Source organism: Cervus elaphus, chromosome 3 (genome assembly GCF_910594005.1).
Source record: "Cervus elaphus chromosome 3, mCerEla1.1, whole genome shotgun sequence".
In the NCBI taxonomy this organism is placed as follows: domain Eukaryota; kingdom Metazoa; phylum Chordata; class Mammalia; order Artiodactyla; family Cervidae; genus Cervus; species Cervus elaphus.
In genome coordinates, this window is record NC_057817.1 from 42,279,857 (window position 1) to 42,296,599 (window position 16,743).

General features: G+C 43.8%; 1 protein-coding gene across 1 annotated transcript in view; it reads right to left on the reverse strand.

Annotated features, from left to right (window-relative positions):
- MYRFL (myelin regulatory factor like) overlaps positions 1 to 16,743 on the reverse strand; it is a 121,203-nt gene that overhangs the window by 34,154 nt on the left and 70,306 nt on the right. Inside the window, exons 11-13 of the mRNA XM_043879096.1 lie at positions 16,279 to 16,479; positions 9,453 to 9,561; positions 8,493 to 8,602 (exon numbers count right to left, since the gene is read on the reverse strand). Coding sequence (XP_043735031.1) covers positions 8,493 to 8,602; positions 9,453 to 9,561; positions 16,279 to 16,479 — 420 coding nt within the window. The remainder of the gene's footprint in view (positions 1 to 8,492; positions 8,603 to 9,452; positions 9,562 to 16,278; positions 16,480 to 16,743) is intronic.

Below are 16,743 nucleotides of genomic sequence, written 5' to 3' on the forward strand. Positions count from 1 at the left end.
GGCTACAGAAAGAAACTTTCCAAGAAAACAAATGTCTTGGGTGTGTGTGTCTGTGTGTGTTAGTCACTCAATTATGCCTAACTCTTTGCAACCCCATGGACTATAGCTCCTCTGTCCATGGAATTCTCCAGGCAAGAATACTTGAATGGGTAGCCATTCCATTCTCCAGGGCATCTTCCTAACCCAGGGGTTGAACCTGAGTTTCCTGCATTACAGGCAGATTTTTTACTTTCTGAGCCATCAGGGAAGCTTAGTACATGGCATATTTCTCTCTAAAATTTAGAAACAAGAGAATTTTCTCCCTGCTTCCAGTGTAAAGAGCTCCTGGGAAAGAAGATGATCTACATGGATTTCCCTAGTGGTCCAGTGGCTAAGACTGTGCTCCCAATGTAGGGGGCCCAGGTTCGATCCCTGGTCAGAGAACTAGATCCCACATGCTGCAACTAAGAGTTCACATGCCACAACTAAAGATCCCACTCACCACAACTAAGACCTGTGCCAAATAAATAACTTTTTTAAAAAAGATAATCAACAGACAAGTGGCCAGTTTTTAAAATATCCAGAGTTGTTTGCAATAGCATATGAGCTTTAATCATTTGGCTTGGAGTCAAGTCAATCAGTGAGTGCAACAGGGTATACTAACTCCTATGGGAAACATCACTGCAACTAAGGAATGAATTCTACTCCTCTCTTGATGAGAAAAGAAGGGACTTTTAAACTAACTGCTGAGTAAGACCTTTCAAAGTCCCATTTAGATTCCAGGCTGGTTATAAGAAGTGTAACTTATAATTTTAAACTCAGTTTTTCTATATTTAAAAATGAAAAATAATACTTGTCACACATTAAAAAACATAAATCATTTCAGAGACACCCCAAATAGTGGCATCTGTAAAAAAAATTAACAGTTAACCATTTATCAAGCTACCCTGGTGACTCAGATGATAAAGAATGTGCCTGCAAAGCAAGAGACCCAGGTTCGATCCCTAGGTCAGGAAGATCCCCTGGAGAAGGAACCACTTATCATGTTATACTGTGTTGCAGACTCAAAAGTTGCGGTCCTAAGAAGATTTACTTTAAAAAAAACAAATTGCTTATGAAAACAACTGCTTCATTGGGAGAAAGTGATTAAGGTGAGTGATTAACTCATCATACTAAAGTTAGTTCACTCCAAAACTGTAAAGAATAAAACAATTTGTTTTAAAGGTGACCTTATAATTCTCCAAACTCGCTGAGTCAAGTTTGGGACAAAGTTTTATTTGATGCTGAAATTCATGCTCTTAAACTAGTGTGCCATATACTATCAATGAATTTTTAATCATCAAAATCAAAGAGATTTTGATAAGGTTCATTTTCTTCCCATCTCCTCCTTATTTCCTTATCCATCCTCTCTGCCCATCTGGTTTTTTGACACTGTGTTGTCCCACATTCTCCCCCTACCTTGCCCAATCCTTCAGCCTTCCCAAGGGCCTCTCTGTCCCCTAAAGGCCCTCTTGGAAGTTGCCTTTATTCTTCTGTGCTTCTCATCCAATATCAAGACCCTGCAGGGCCAGGCAGGTAACAGAAAGCAGAGGTGTGAGGGCGCTGAAGCCCCTCTGGGATGGGGCAGGGCGGAGGGGTGGCACTCCTTAAAACCACATTCCCAGATCTGATATCAAGGGAGCCAGAAACCTGAAATTTGTGTGAAGATCTCCTAATTTTATTTATTCGTTTATATTTTTTGGCATGCAGGATCTTAGTTCCCTGGCCAGGTATTGAACCCATGTCCCCTGCAGTGGGAGTTCTGAGTCCTAACCACTGAACCGCCAGGAAATTTCCATCCTAATTTTTAAAAGCAGGCAATGAATTTGAAAATTTCTTAAACATCCTGAGGGAAAAATGTCTGCAGGCTAGACTTCGCCACAGTCTTGCCATCTGTGACCTGTGACCATAACCTTTTCCTTATGAATTAATACCTTCACCCCTGTCTGCAGCTCCCCCTCGACCCCCCAGTGGCTCGCTCACGTTCTATACTCCCAGTCACCTCTGTATGTCTTCATCTGAAAGTTCAGCTGGCTTCCCAAACTCGAAATTGAACTCATCTTTTCCCCCAGAAAAACACTTCTCCTTCTGACTCCTTTATGTGAACAGAACCACATCTCTTCTATTCACTGCGATTCAAAAACGTGTGCATTGATATAAACAAAGTCTTATTGAGAACCCACAAGGTATCAGATACTGTTTTAAACAACACGGGATGGGGACTTACCTTGCAGTCCAATGGCTAAGGATTCACCTTCCAACGCAGGGGATACAGGGTCGACCACTGGCGGGGATACCAAGATCCCACATGCCATGGGGCAACTAAGCCTGCACGCCTCAACTGCTGATCTCACAACTACTGAGCCTGGACACTCTAGAGCCTGTGAGCCACAGCAAGAGAAGCTCACACAGCACAAGGAAGACCTAACACGGCCAAAAACAAATAAATAAACTGAACACACACGCATATACAACACACACACACGGGATCGATGAGGCACATTCCTGACCTTGAAGAACTCTTAGTCCAGTGGAGGAGACACTGAACAGAAAAAAGAAGGATAACACAATGCGACAAATACTCTAGAAGATGTCTATCCACAGGCCTAAGGCCGTGTGTAGACAGGAGCAATCCAGGCACCATGGAATGCATTAACTCAATCACCCAAGATTTCTCAAAACCCTACAGTCCCCTAAGCCTGGGGTTAATACCACATAGAAAGTATTAGAGATAGAGTTTGGAAAAATATAGAAAGATTTGCTCCCATACAACCACCCAGGGAGCTTGGCAAAGAACAAGTAGGCAAATAAACGAGCTCATGTCAGATAGGGACAGAAGTGTCCAGGATGCTGGGAGCAAGTTTGCCGTGTATCCTGAGTTAGAGGCCCCGCTGAGCGGAAGCATGAGATCTGCACCAGCTAGAGGGAGCGCCCTTTTCAACTCATCGCCAAGGCGCTCTGCACCCTCACAGCGGCCCTGGATCTTAGAAAGAAAGTGAAGCTGAGCACTGCGGAGACTCTTTTAGCCAAGGTGGTCAGGGAAGGTCTTGCTTTGCGATCCAAATGATGAGATCATCTGAAGAGAGGGTCTTTAGGGCAGAGAACAGTCCACAGAACACCTCCAAGGCAGAAATAAAACGTGGACTGTATGGAGCAGAAAAAAGGCTGGTGGGGAGGAGCTGGGAAGAAGACATGCGTGTGTGTGCAGATACATCAGATTCTGAAGGTCTCAGCTCATTCAGAGGGTGTTCGGCAGCTGAGGGGTGTGAGTGTTAGGAAATGAGTTAGAAAGGGAAGATTCCATCCAGATTGTGGAGGGTTGTAATCATAAACCAGTGAAGAGTCAACAACGGAAAAGGGGGATTATAGATGAGATATTTGTTTTGTTTTGTTTTTAAGGAAAATGATTCTCTTGGCGTCTAGTAGGTCAGTTACAGGGTTGCTATGATAGCCAAGGAGAAAAACAGAATAAAGAAGGGAGCTGACATACACGAGATAGTGCCAAAGTAAGAACAGCAGGACTGGGTGTCAAATGGATACTGTGGATGAGAAAAAGGAAGGTTTGGGGGCCCTTATGATCCCCTTCTCCGCATGGCCACACTCAGTCTCGTCACTTCCCTTCCATCTGAGAAACCCTGCCTGGCCTCCAGGAAGCCCCTCTCCTTCCTATGAACTGATGTAACACTTCATCTATGCATTCCACAGATCCATTACATCTCAGGTTTTAACTTAGAGCTTTATTTCTTGTGTACCTGCCACATCACCCTGCTTAGACTGACAGCTACTTGAAGACAAGAACCAAGGGTTGTTTATCTTTGCAGGACTCAAACAGACAACTCTTGGCACCTTACAGTTGCAGGAAAAATAGAATCAAAGAGAAAAAGTGGCCACAAACTGAGTTATGGCAGGATGGCTTCTAACGCAGTCTTAAAAACACACACAGATTGTTCAAGAACTGGTGATTCATAAGATGAACCTCATCTTCATATAGACTCTGTTGTGAATTCCTTTAAGGCAGTTGTTACATTTATTGTGGACATTTTTCTTATACCAACTATTCCTAATAGTAAGGCTCAAGAAATGGAACCAGTTGTTCCCAAATAATCACAGAAACAAATTTTAAAAGTTGACAAGTAAAGAGAAAGATGAGCAAGCCAAAAGGCAGAGCCCCAGTAGTCTAGCTCAGGAGACTATGGTGTCCACTCTAAGGCTCCCTTGCTCTCAGTATGAACCCCAAGTCCTCTCACCCCATCTCCCATGGCTGAGCTCTCACTGAGCCACCCAAACCATGATAAATTTTGAGAAGCAGCACGTCACCCTAGATGTTTATCTCACAAGGACATCTCTCCTGTAAGGAGAGAAAGGGTATTTCCCTGGCCATCTAGTAGTTAAGATTCACCTTCCAATGCAAGGGATGTGAGTTCAATCCCTGGTTGGGGAGCTAACATCCCACATGCATCATGGCCAAAAAAAAAAACATAAATGAAACAAAATCAATGTTACAACAAATTCAATAAAGATTTTAAAAAATGGTCCACATTTTTTAAAAAATGTGAAACTCATATGTAAAACAAAAAAAAAAAAAAAAGGAAGAAGAGAAAGAAGAGGGGCTTACATCAACTTTGGCTGACATCCCTAATCTCCAACTTTGGTTGGTTGTATGGACAATCTGTAAATAAAGATCCAGAATTCTCTTTCCTATTTCAGCTGCAAGTTGCAAAGTCCAGGTGGAAATGATATAGCAGTCACGGAGCACAACATTTCAACATTTCCAGGTTCTAGTTTGCATTTTAGCTTCAGTGAGAATTTCTTTATAAAAGAGAAGAGAAAGGGAGTGCAGAGGAAGAGACTTGTATCTTAATTGGATCTCCACCTATTATTATAACACACAAAGCCCAGGAAGTGCTAGCGAAGGTCTTGACAACAAACAGGCCTGGACAAAGCAAGAGAGGTTGCCATGGTGCTCACACGAATAGGGAGGAGTCCAGGAAAGCAAGAGTCTGTCTGTACGTCTTTCTCATCGCACAGTTAAGAGAGCCTGGAAGTACTTCCCTGGCAGTCTAGTGGTTAAGACTTTGCCTTTTAGAAAGTGCAGGGGGTGTGGGTTCAATCTCTGGTCAGGGAACTAAGATCCCACATGCCTTGCAGCCAAAGAGCCAAAACATAAAACAAAAGCAATATTGTAACAAATTCAATAAAGACTTTGAAAATAGTCCACATCAAAAAAAAAAAAAAAACTTTAGAAAAAAAGAAAGAGTGCGGACAATAGGAATCACATACCCTATGCCTTTTTTTTTTTTTAACATGAGAAATGCATGCATATTTTACTTAATGCAATCTCGTGGACTGTAGCCTGTCAGGCTCCTCTGTCCGTGGGATTCTCCAGGCAAGAATACTGGAGTAGGTTGCCATTTCCTTCTCCAGGAATTCTTCCATATGCATGGGCAATTTCATAAGAGAATGAAGACCTGAAAACATGACCAGAGCAGCAAACTTCTAAACTTGTTAGACAAAGAAATAATAAATTTGTGAAGAAGCGACAAGGCAGAGAGATTTGGGTTAGGGACAGAAAAAAGTGAACAAGTAACTAATTCAGGTTTAGTTAAACAAGGTTTATTTATGCAAAATTCTTTGCCCCCAATTCCAAAGGGCTTCCTTCCTCCTGGTACATGGAGGGGACCTCTCACGTCACCCTGTGCTACTTCACTACAAAGGATATTTGGGGATGAACTTATAATGTAGAAGAGGGATATTCCAGAGTGTTGAGGTTTAAACCAGCAATTCAAGTCTGTCCTCAGAAGGGAGTCAAAGAAGAAAGTCGGGCTTCAGAGTGTGGGGATGTTCATCAGCTCTTGGTGTCACAGATGCTGTAAATGACTGTGGCCTTGGTGATGTTGCCATAGACCATATCACGACAAGGTCCTCTTCCTAAGAGAATCATCTCTTTTCCTTTCTGGACTCTTGTCAGTTCTAATTATTTATAAACTGAGTGCCCCCTTGGCATGGATGGCTTTTCAGGTGATAAGTGAACCTGGCTGCTTGGAATAGGAATGCCACCCCCCACTTTCCTAGGATTCTGGGCTTGGTTTCCTAGCAATGAACTTGGGGTATAGCTTCCCCAGGGGAAGTGGGGTGTTGGCCCGCAGCACTGCTAATCTTCTTGACTGTCTCCATTCAACTCATCTGGGAACGGGAAAATACTAGGCCAGAGGGAGAACTATTAGGTTGTCCAAAACGTTCGTTCGGGTTTTTCCATACCATCTTACAAGAAAAACCCGAAGAAATTTTTGCTAAACAGTGACAGTCCTAAGGTCCTCAGCAGGTGCTACCCACACAGGTAACATAGAAATCTCTTTCCTGAATGTTCCAGGGAAGGGCTGGAGACAGAAGTGAGACAGCTGCTACCAGATAAGACCCCAAGAGCCCCCACCCTGGCAGTCTGGTGACATACTCCCAGGACCCTGAGGCTGACAGTTGGGCTTCTGCTCTGTCTCTCACCCCAGGAAGCTTGAAAATGCAAGAGTGCGAGGGTGACTTTATTTTACATATACCTCTAAGTATATTTTATATTTTAATTTATTTTTAATGGCTTCCCAGGTGGCATAGTGGTAAAGAAACTTCCTGCCAGTGCAGGAGATACAAGTCAGGAAGATCACCTGGAGGAAGAAAGGGCAATCTGCTCCAGTATTCTTGCCTGGAAAATTCCATACAATACCTCTGAATATATTTTATATTTTATTATATTTTAAAATCTATTTTATAACATTTTATTTTATATATAAAATAGCTTGGATTTTAAGTAAATTATATAAAAAATTTAGTGCTGTTTTTATTATTAAAAATAAATTTCTGGGTAACTCCCTGCTGGTCCAGTGGTTAGGATTCGGTGCTCTCAGGGGCCCCAAGTTCAATCCCAGGTCGGGGAACTAAGATGCCACAAGCTATGTGGTATGACCAAAATATTTTTTTTTAATTTCTTCAAATACATTTCTGATGATAACACCTCTCAACTGAACATAGCCTAGGTCTGAGAGCCTGAAGAATTTCTCCTGTGGAGGATGTGGTCCTAGGAGGCAGGAAAGTGAAATTCAAAGTGTTAGTTGCTTAGTCGTGTCCAGCTCTTTGCCATCCCACGGACTGTAGCCCACCAGGCTCCTCTGTCCATGGGATCCTCCAGGCAAGAATACTGGAGTGGGTTGCCATGCCCTTCTCCAGGGGATCGGAGGCAGGAGGAAGTATTAACAACTCAACTTCTACTACTCGGCCCTTGCTGCCCAGTGAAGAGGCCATCTGATGCTGTTATCTAAGTGATTGTTGTCTAAGAGCTTGTCGGTGGAAGACTGAAAGGGCCTACCTGGCTACTCCAAGTGTCTTGCTGATCCGCAGGACTGGCAAAATTGGTTTTACCTGGAGGCTGTTTAGAAATGCAGGATCTTGGGTCTCACCCTGTTCTGACTGAACCAAAACCTGCATTTTAATAATGCCCCCACTGATTCATGTTCACTTTGAAGTTTTTGAAGCACTGCCCCGATGAGCTGACAAATTGCAAATTAGTCTTCACTCAAACATCTCTTCTGACTACCATGAAATCCCTATGTCAATCAGCCTTCCCTCCAGCATCAAATATAATAATGCGATGGAAAGCAAATCAGCTACAGAGTGAATGTGCAAACCTTGCAAAAGACGCAGGATTTCACGGAATTAGCAGACGTGATCTGGGAGAACCCCTCCAATCATAACGGAGGCATCAGCTAGTGAGGAAATGGCAGACTCCTTAACACGGGAAGAGGAACAAATCTACAAGGGCGGTGACATTCCTTCACAAGAGAATGATGTGAAAAAAAGGAGAGAGAGAATGATTTAAATATCAAAGAGTTTCGACAGGCCCTTGGGAAAAAAAGATGAAGCGCATGAATATCTTTGTAAAAATGACCCACTTTACGATTGTGCTGTGAAAGTCAAACTTACAGTTTTGTTGAAAACCTATGCTCAAAAAAGAAAAAAAAAATTCAACATTCCATTCAGTCTTCAATCATTCTAGGGAGGAGCACACTGTGTTAATTACAACTTAAAAGGTATCATGTGAGAGAAATGACACGTTCGCAAGGTTTAGTCTCTTTTTTCAAGACAAAGTCTAATCAAAATGGGCTGTCACTATTTCTCATGATGTTTGGTCCTTGTTTGAAAGGCAATCCGGGTGAGTGGACTTTCCCAGAGCCACTGCTCTTCGGATAAGATCCACGGTTTCCAGTGTTGTTTTGTGGTCTTTCCCCCTTTTCCCTAATGTGACTTCTTTTTTGGTCCCTACGACCAGTGCGGGACAATTAATACCTGCTTACTCTACAGCTCAATGAAGAATTCTTTTTACTGTCCCATTTCCTGGTTGGATATTCAGGACACAGTGACTATCCAACATGGAATGATCTGGCCACAGAAGGGGGTTCACTGTGGGGAGCTATCTGTGCAGGGGTTACCTTATCCACCATGAGGAAGTTCTCCAACGTCTCTCCGTTTTCACAGGTGACATCGCCGACCTCCCTCACAGCTCTGGGCAGGATCTCTTGCACCTCCTGGGCGATCATTCCTAGACACAAACACTCCATCAGGTTTCGTCAGGAAAAGACCTTTCCCAGAATGGGAACGGCAAACAGGATGGCTTTGCAAACAGATAGTTATCCCTTCTCAGTGTTGGCTTTGATCTACAAGGCATTTGAAGCAAAGGAGGAATTTGGATCCCAGAACCACTCTAACATTAAAATATGTATACCTGTGACTGATTCATGTTGATGTTTGGCAGAAACCAATGCAATTTTGTAAAGCATTTATCCTTCAATTTAAAAATAAATTAATTTTTTAAAAAGTGGGAGTGTTGTTTTCTCCACTCTTTCTTGAGACTCTGAGCCAAAAATTGGAAAGAATAAGTGCCTTAAAATCCCTGTACATAGACGTAAGGCTGGAGCTTGATTTTCTCTCTTCCTGCAGGTGCACTCTGACCCCTAAATGGTCCTTGTTTCTTTAGAATTCCTGGACTGGAGTATAGACACCACTCTGCCTTTCCTCTGACTGGACCCACCTGCCCGGCCACCTTCCCCCTCTACCCGGAGGCTGTCCAGGGCTGCTTACAGTTTGCTCTGCCATCTGCCCCTCAGCCCTCATCCCATGAGCAAGAGGACTCTGGGGAAGAGAAACAACGCATTTCAGAATCGTCCACCAGTACCTTGGGCTGCAGGAGCTGGGGTGGGAGTGTTGTTGAGTAAAGATGACACAGCAATTTCTTTAACCTTCCCTGTTCTGGTGATGATAGCTTGCACAGGGGACATGTTAGAATGACAGGATGCTGTCAAGAGCTATGGACATACAGCCTCCAGATGAAGTGGGAATTAAAACTTGAATAGTCGACCACATAAAATCAAGAAGGGAGTTTGTGTGTGTACCTGTCTGATGGGCAGTGTTTATTCCCATTGCAGACGCAAATTCAGGCTTGTAGTCATATTCAACAATCCTCATTTGGGCTATTCTTCTCAGCTGTTCATTTGTGTCAACCTAATGGAATTAAAGAGCAGATTTCACACGCTTAAATGTTTGTTATTCAAATTAAGGCTCAGAGTGACCCAGAGAGACAAAGAATGTTGGCAGTGGGACTGTCCTTTCCTTTTGCCCAAACTATTTGAAGAGAAATTTATGTTTTTCTCCTCCAAGAAGCAAAAGTTTCAAAATTCATGTCAGTGACTTCCATCCACTAGTTTATAAAATGAGCCAGAATTAAATGGCTAAATTACAGGGAAAAACATTTAAAAAAAAAATAAAGGACTTCCCTGGTGGCTCATTGGTAAACATTCCACTTACCAATGCAGGAGACACGGGTTCGATTCCTCATGGGGGAGGATCCCACATGCTATGGAGCAACTGAGCTCCTTTACTACAACCACTGAGCCCATGCTCTAGATCCTGGGAATGCAACTTCTGAGCCCACGTGCGGCAGCTGCTGAAACCCGAGTGCCCTAGAGTCTGTGCTTCCACTACAAGAGAAGCCACCGCAATAGGAAGTCCACACACTGCAACTAGAGAGCAGGCCCTGCTTGCCGCAACTAGAGAAAAACCCGTGCAGCAGGGAAGACCCAGCAGAGCCAAAACTAAATCAAATTTAAATAAATTACAGGGCAAAAGCTCCCTCATACACTACTCTGGCCTCACTTCTCTCTGCTGAGAGTTAAACCATCTTTTTGAGAATGGAGCTGGCTGACCTTGGAGAGAAACAAGTGCTGTCCAAGATGGCAAGGTATCATTTCCAAATGATCACGTGGTATAATCACCCAACAAATACAGGCCAACCTTGTATTTATAAATTAAAAGAGCAGTGCTTACTTCACGTAACAACATTTGAAGAATGGGTATATAATATATCATTGAATTTCTGGTGGACATCTTGCTGGAGAAAATTTCTTCAAGGGGCAGTTTGCACACCCAGATGACCCACCAGCAGGTCCCTCAAAATTCAGGGTTCCTTCCTACAGATGACTTCTCTCCTAGACCACCCTAACCAGGGGTCCTCCTCTGAGCCGACCACTCTTATAGAAGTAGTTCAAACACTCCCAACTGTCAATGCAAATTGCTCAAAATAAATTTCATGGGCGCCAGCAAAATGATAACAATAAAGCAACATAGTGGAATTTTCCTAGGGCTAAATGTGCTGATTCAAAGGTTTCTTTTTCAATTGGAGTTTTTAAAAAATGAATTCATAGTAATAGCATGATCAATTTTTTTAATGACCTAATTTGACAAGTTAAAAAGTTGGCAGTACTATGTGGGTCCCTAAATTTTCTTTTAGGGAACAAAACTGGATTATGAAACCAGCATCTCTTGGCAATTAAAAATATAGCACCTGGACATCATCTATATGTTGGAACAACTAGAAATGCTTTTCTGTTGTTTTAAGAAGTCCCTGCTTTGGCCCTTAACTCCTCCCTGCACTCACTCTGTGAGCAGGAAAATTCTTCCAATATCAGAAAGGCTCTCTGTTCATCCATTTGGCTGGTATCAGAAGTTGTGACTTGGTGCTTAACTGGATAAACGGACTAACTTTACTTCAGGTACTTGTCAGGGAGCTCACAGCTGTTTTGATCACTGCTGTCATCAAAAGCTTAGTTCAACTCATTCATTCACTGCTTCATTTGACTAATATTCGCCAATCACCTTTGACATAGCAGGTAACTACACTAAGTGTTGGAACTTCAAAATGATTGCTCTTTTAAAGTTCATGGTCCAGACAGACTCATCCCATAAGATTATATTACAATGTGAAAAACGCAGGTGCAGATGGAGTTATGAAAAGAGAATCCCATCAACTCCAAGGAGGTACCTAAAGCATTCTCAGGGGACTGTGAAAAAGGGCTTAACAGTGATGGTGAAGCCCAACAGAGATCTTGGCTTATTTCTCAAACACACTCTGCCCCTCCATAAGATCAAGACCTTTGCTCAGGGCATTTCCTGCCTCAGAAGCTCTTCCTTCCTGCTCCTCTACCTCCACGTCCCCTATTTAAAACACCCCTTCACCAGAGAAGCATTGTTTGACCTCCAAGACTAGGAAGGCTCCCTCTGCCTTACATGCCCGCATTAATCAATTCATCACCAAACAACTAGTAAGTCACCTTTACTGTCTTCTTCTATTGAATAGATACCCTTATGAGGGTGAGGATGTATTTGAGCCCATGGTTTTCGATTCGTCACCATATCACCAATTTCTAGAACAATTCCTTGCATGTAGTAGGTGCTTAAGTAATATTTATTAAATAAATTAAAAACTTTAAGATAGGAGTGGGACTTTGCTGGTGGTCCAGGGCCTGAGACTCTACGCTCTCAATGTAGGGAGCCCAGATTTGATACCTGGTCTGGGAATTGGATCCTGCATGCTGAAACTAAGATTTCTCATGCCACAGCTAAGACCTGGTGCAGCCAAATAAGTAAATAAAAAAAGATAGAAATTAGTCAAAGACAGATGTCAGCTAGGGAAGGGAGTGGAAAGGGTAAGAATAAGACAGGGATGCTGGGCAGAAAGAACACCATAAGCCAAGTCCTGAGGCAGCAAATCCCCTGAATTATGTCTGCACGACCGAATGCAGAGTTCGATGTGTCTAGACTGTAAGGCTCAAGGCCAGAGCAAGGAGAGCCTTGCCAGCCATACCCAGATGAAGCAGTCAGAGTCTCATATTGCCCTGTGTGTACATGCCACTGTGAGCCACTTCATTCAACAATATAAAATGAGTAGCTACTATGTGCCAGATACTATGCCAAGCCCTGAAGATTCAAGGAGTAGTTCTTATTTGGAGCTTAAATTTTCATGAAAGTTCCTTCCCTGAGGCTGAGACCTGTATCTTGACCATCTAAGAACCTGCAGAGCGCCTGGCACAGTGTCTGACAGGTAACAGGCACCCAGACTTTGAATGAAGAAAAGAAGGAACGGAAGAATGGAGGTAGTGAAATGGCAGAACCGTCACTGACACTAACAGAATTGAAGGCAGGGTCAATCAGGAGCCCATTAGCCAGGCCCTGCCCTGGCCCCCGCTCCCTACTCTCTTGGGAGACCTGTGCCCACTTTGCCTACTTCTCATTGTCCCCTTGGTTCCTGCATGATGGCCCATCAGAGAGCAAAGCAGAGGCAGCGTCAGTTTCTTTGTTGCAGAGGGAAACCAGAGGAGAATGTGCCCTCATGCCAACTGTCCAGGATACACAGAGGGAAAATAACTCCTGCTGTCTAAGTGGGATTCTTGACTTCGTTTTCCCCGAAGACATATTCCCGGACATAGCAATTAGATTCACTAGGACTACTACCATTGTATTTCAGACAGATTTTTGGCCAAAGAAAATTTTAAGGGTTGACTTGGAGAGCTAGACACCTTCTAGAACAATCTTTATCTAAGAAAATGTTTTCGTGATTTCTAATGCTGGATTGTAGACTTTCCAAAGCTAAATATAAACAGCTTGAGTTGCATGTTCCCTGTGCCATGTACAGTTGGCCCAGGGAAACCCCTAGAGACAAGGGCTGTGCCTCCTTGGAATCCGCTGCCAGGAACTGTACCAAGGCCACCATTCAACCCCATGCCTTGCTCACTGGTATGTGTTGAGTAAGAGCCTAGTGAGTGAACCTGGGCGCCCGATCTTGCCCACAGCAGTTTTGGAAAGTTTTGACTGTGAATGCAAATGGTTGTCTCTGTCATGCTATCTCACACTCAAGGTTTCCATATCATTAACTCAAGCATTGTACCGCGGAGAAGACATCGCAGACCGTGGACTCCAGTCTGTTTAGGGAGGGAGATCTCATTACACATGGCCCGCAGCCCAGGCTATCAGTCTCCCATCCGGAGCAGCTGAATGGCACCAGCTCACCCTGAACTTCTGACTTGGCTCATGGCCCTGAAGGGAGACTTTGCACGTTTGGCTTTCTTGAGCTCATCACACTTTTGTCTTTAACTAGCACACTGCTGGTGCTGTTGGGAGAAATGGTCTAGACCATTGTGCTAGACCAACTGAAATGGTCTAGACCATTTCGCCTTAACTGATTTTTTTTTTCCTGGCTTTTCTTGTTTAGCCCTTTGCCGCCTTATTTTCAGCCTTTACCACAACATTTGACTGATGCATTCAATGTTCAACTTCCTTATTTTATTTTTTTTGCATTGACCTTGCTGTTCTTCATGCCCCTTTGGTTCTCAGCATACCCTGGCCACCCTAATTTTGCTCAGTTTCCTTTGTAAAAGCTGTGTTTCATCTCCAGGTTATTATCGCCTCAGTAAACACCGTGTCTGGGTAAGTAAAACTGCTCTTCACAGAGGCTGATCTCATTTTCCAGAGCTTTTGTTTTGCCAGCTTCAGTCACATCTGCTTTATCGTCTCTGTGTCTTGGATGTGAGTCCACACGAGTCCCAGAAATCTCCTCCAGGCCTCTCCACACAGGGAGCTGTGTGCGTATTATCTGCAAGGCCCCCTCCCCACTGCCTGGAGTGAGGAGACTTGGAGTCAGGCGCTCAGCCGTTGACATTTGTCCCCCATCACAGCACCAGCCACAGGTGTAGCCACAGCAGTTGTTTCACAGAAGCTAATCCAGAAGGCAGCTCTGGTTATCACGCCTCCTTAAAGAATGGGAAAAAGCCTCCAGTCCTATGCTTGCAATCAAGTCAACCAAGCTTCACTTCCCGGCATGTTTGGAAGGATGGCCTTCCTTTTAAAAGTTGGGAAAATTGAGTCAGGGAGAGGTGAAGATGAAGTTCACATGTCTGTAAGCCACCATCATCAACATTACCATCATCTCTCTTGTCTGTAATAAATGGCGAATGAGGTAGACAAGATTTCTAGAAACGTGTACTTTATAAGTGTGGATAGACTTATGAAAAACAAAAATATTAATGTGAAATAATGGATGGATTATGTATATAAACTTTCATTTTTATGTCAATAATAGTAATATCCATTTATATCTGCTTAGCTGTATACATCTAAAAAATGTTTCCCGTATATGAGATTAGAAAAATCCTTTAACGTGAGTGAAATGAATATGGGTATTCCCCGCTCACAGAATAATAAACAGAGGCATAGAGCAGGTCTGGGCCAAAGTTACTGGGCAAGGAGGTACCAGAATCAGGACTCAAACTAGCCTTCTAACCAGGGATTTGCTTTTCTTTCTTTCCTCCTGCTGCTCTGGGCAGGAAGGGGACACAGGAACGTCTCATCTAGAGCCTTGATTGGGTGGCTTTGCACTTTATGGAGAAGCTTCCTAGAGGGACTTGAGAAGTTCCAGGGAACCTTGTTATTTTAAGACAATATGTTTTTGTCAAACCAAGGAACATCATTCGATGAAGACATTTGGTAAATGGTAGTAGGAGGGATTATGGAGGACCCTCCTCACTTGTCATCTTCCGCTTACATTTAGATAAGGCCTGGTGGGGGATTGTAGAGCCAGTTGCAAGGGTGAGTTTGAGTTGGTGTAATCTGAAGCACAGACAGTTCATCTCTTTCTAAAAGGCAGAAGCATGGTATCTAAGGTTGGTATCTGGAAATGTGTATGAGAACCTCCCAACCCTGAGAGTTCCCATCCGGCTAGTAGGTCACATCTCTTCTAACATGAACCGCAACTTTGCAATCAGTATAAAAGTCTACAATTACAGCCTTTCTCTGGGATTCTCTCAGCCAGCAAGGACATTCCTTGGCTACTTTAGAAAAACCAGTGCAGATCTGCACTGGGAAAGGAATGCAGTCTGGAAGCATGGCCAATGATTTACAAATTAAGTCTCCTATTAACTGAGAAAGAATACGGAAAGGAGATTTAAAAGCACCATTCTGCAACTGCCTCAAAAATGTTTACAGGAGATGCAGTATGTGTGAGAAGGTGGGGAAGGGGCAGAAGCTGTGAATGGGAAACAAAATTAAGGTTGGCATGACCTGGCATCTTCATCCTGACCCCTTAGGTCTTCATAGCATTTGTGACTTTCCAAGATGATTCAGAGACTTATTGTCTCCATGGGTTAAAAATTATAAAAGACTCAGTGGGGTTAGGCAGAGAAGCATCATCTCTACCTTATAGATAAAGACACTGGCATTTCAGTGAGATTAGGCATTTTTATCCAGGCAAGCCCAAAGTGGACAAGTAGCCTCCTGCTTTGAAGGCCTGATTTCTGATGTTTATAAGGCACGCATGCCTCATTACAGAGGGAAAAAGTCTTGACCTGGAAACGGGATGATGGGGTTGCCTGAGTGAGGACTGAGGAGGTGAAGTTTCTCTAAGTGTTCTCAGAAGGATGCTGAGCAGGGAAGACAGTGGCTGGCAGGCCTGGCACCAGGGACTCTGGGAGGAAGAAGGTGGAAGGCCCAGGGGAAATATGAGCAAGAACGGACCTAAAACAGTGCTCAGAAGATGAACAGGGAGATAGAAGGGTGGAGATGGAAAGGAAGGCAAGCTCCAGTGGTTGACAACAGAAAAGCAGCAGCCTGTGGAAAATAACTGGGAGACTTCTTGCTTGTGAAGCCAGTGTCACGCTGCCATGGCCCACTACTCCTGGGAGGTAAATGCATCCTCTCGGGTAGGAACTGCATTATAGTTTCAGCAGAGACACCTAACGACTCCAGCACTCATAATTGTTAAGAGCCATGTTTATCTCATGCCAGCAGGTGACGTGGAGAGATGCCTCGTGCCCAGCGTGTCAGAGGCCAGGAGAGCCCAGAACTCCTGATTTGGGTGTCAGAGGAGGTGTCCAAGGTCTGCCCCCTGCTCACCTCCTGGACATTCTGCTTTGCCCGGCTGTCAGAGGGATGCATAATCGACCCCATCACTTTCATGTTGCCACAGACAACCAGGGCTTCGTCCGGTGCATCTGTGTTTATGCCCACTCGCCCGTGACAAACGACAGACTCTGGAACTTGTCCTCGCTGCCATAATGCATCAATGTCATTTTCAAATTGCCCAGGGTTGGAGGCCTGGAAAAAAAATACATAAATACATTGCAATTAAAGTTATGGACATAGGAACAAATGATTGCTTTATTCCTCAAAGGAAAGCAGAATGTTAGCTAAGTCTTTCACTTGAGAATCATTTGTCAGATGGGACATTCTGACATATTCTAATAATTGCAGCCCCAGGAGAACAAGGAAGTCTCCTTTAAATGCTCTATATCCTCCACAGACCCCCGCCCCCACCTCCACCTGCAGGGGCTCAGCCTGTCATGGTTTGCAACATCCGGT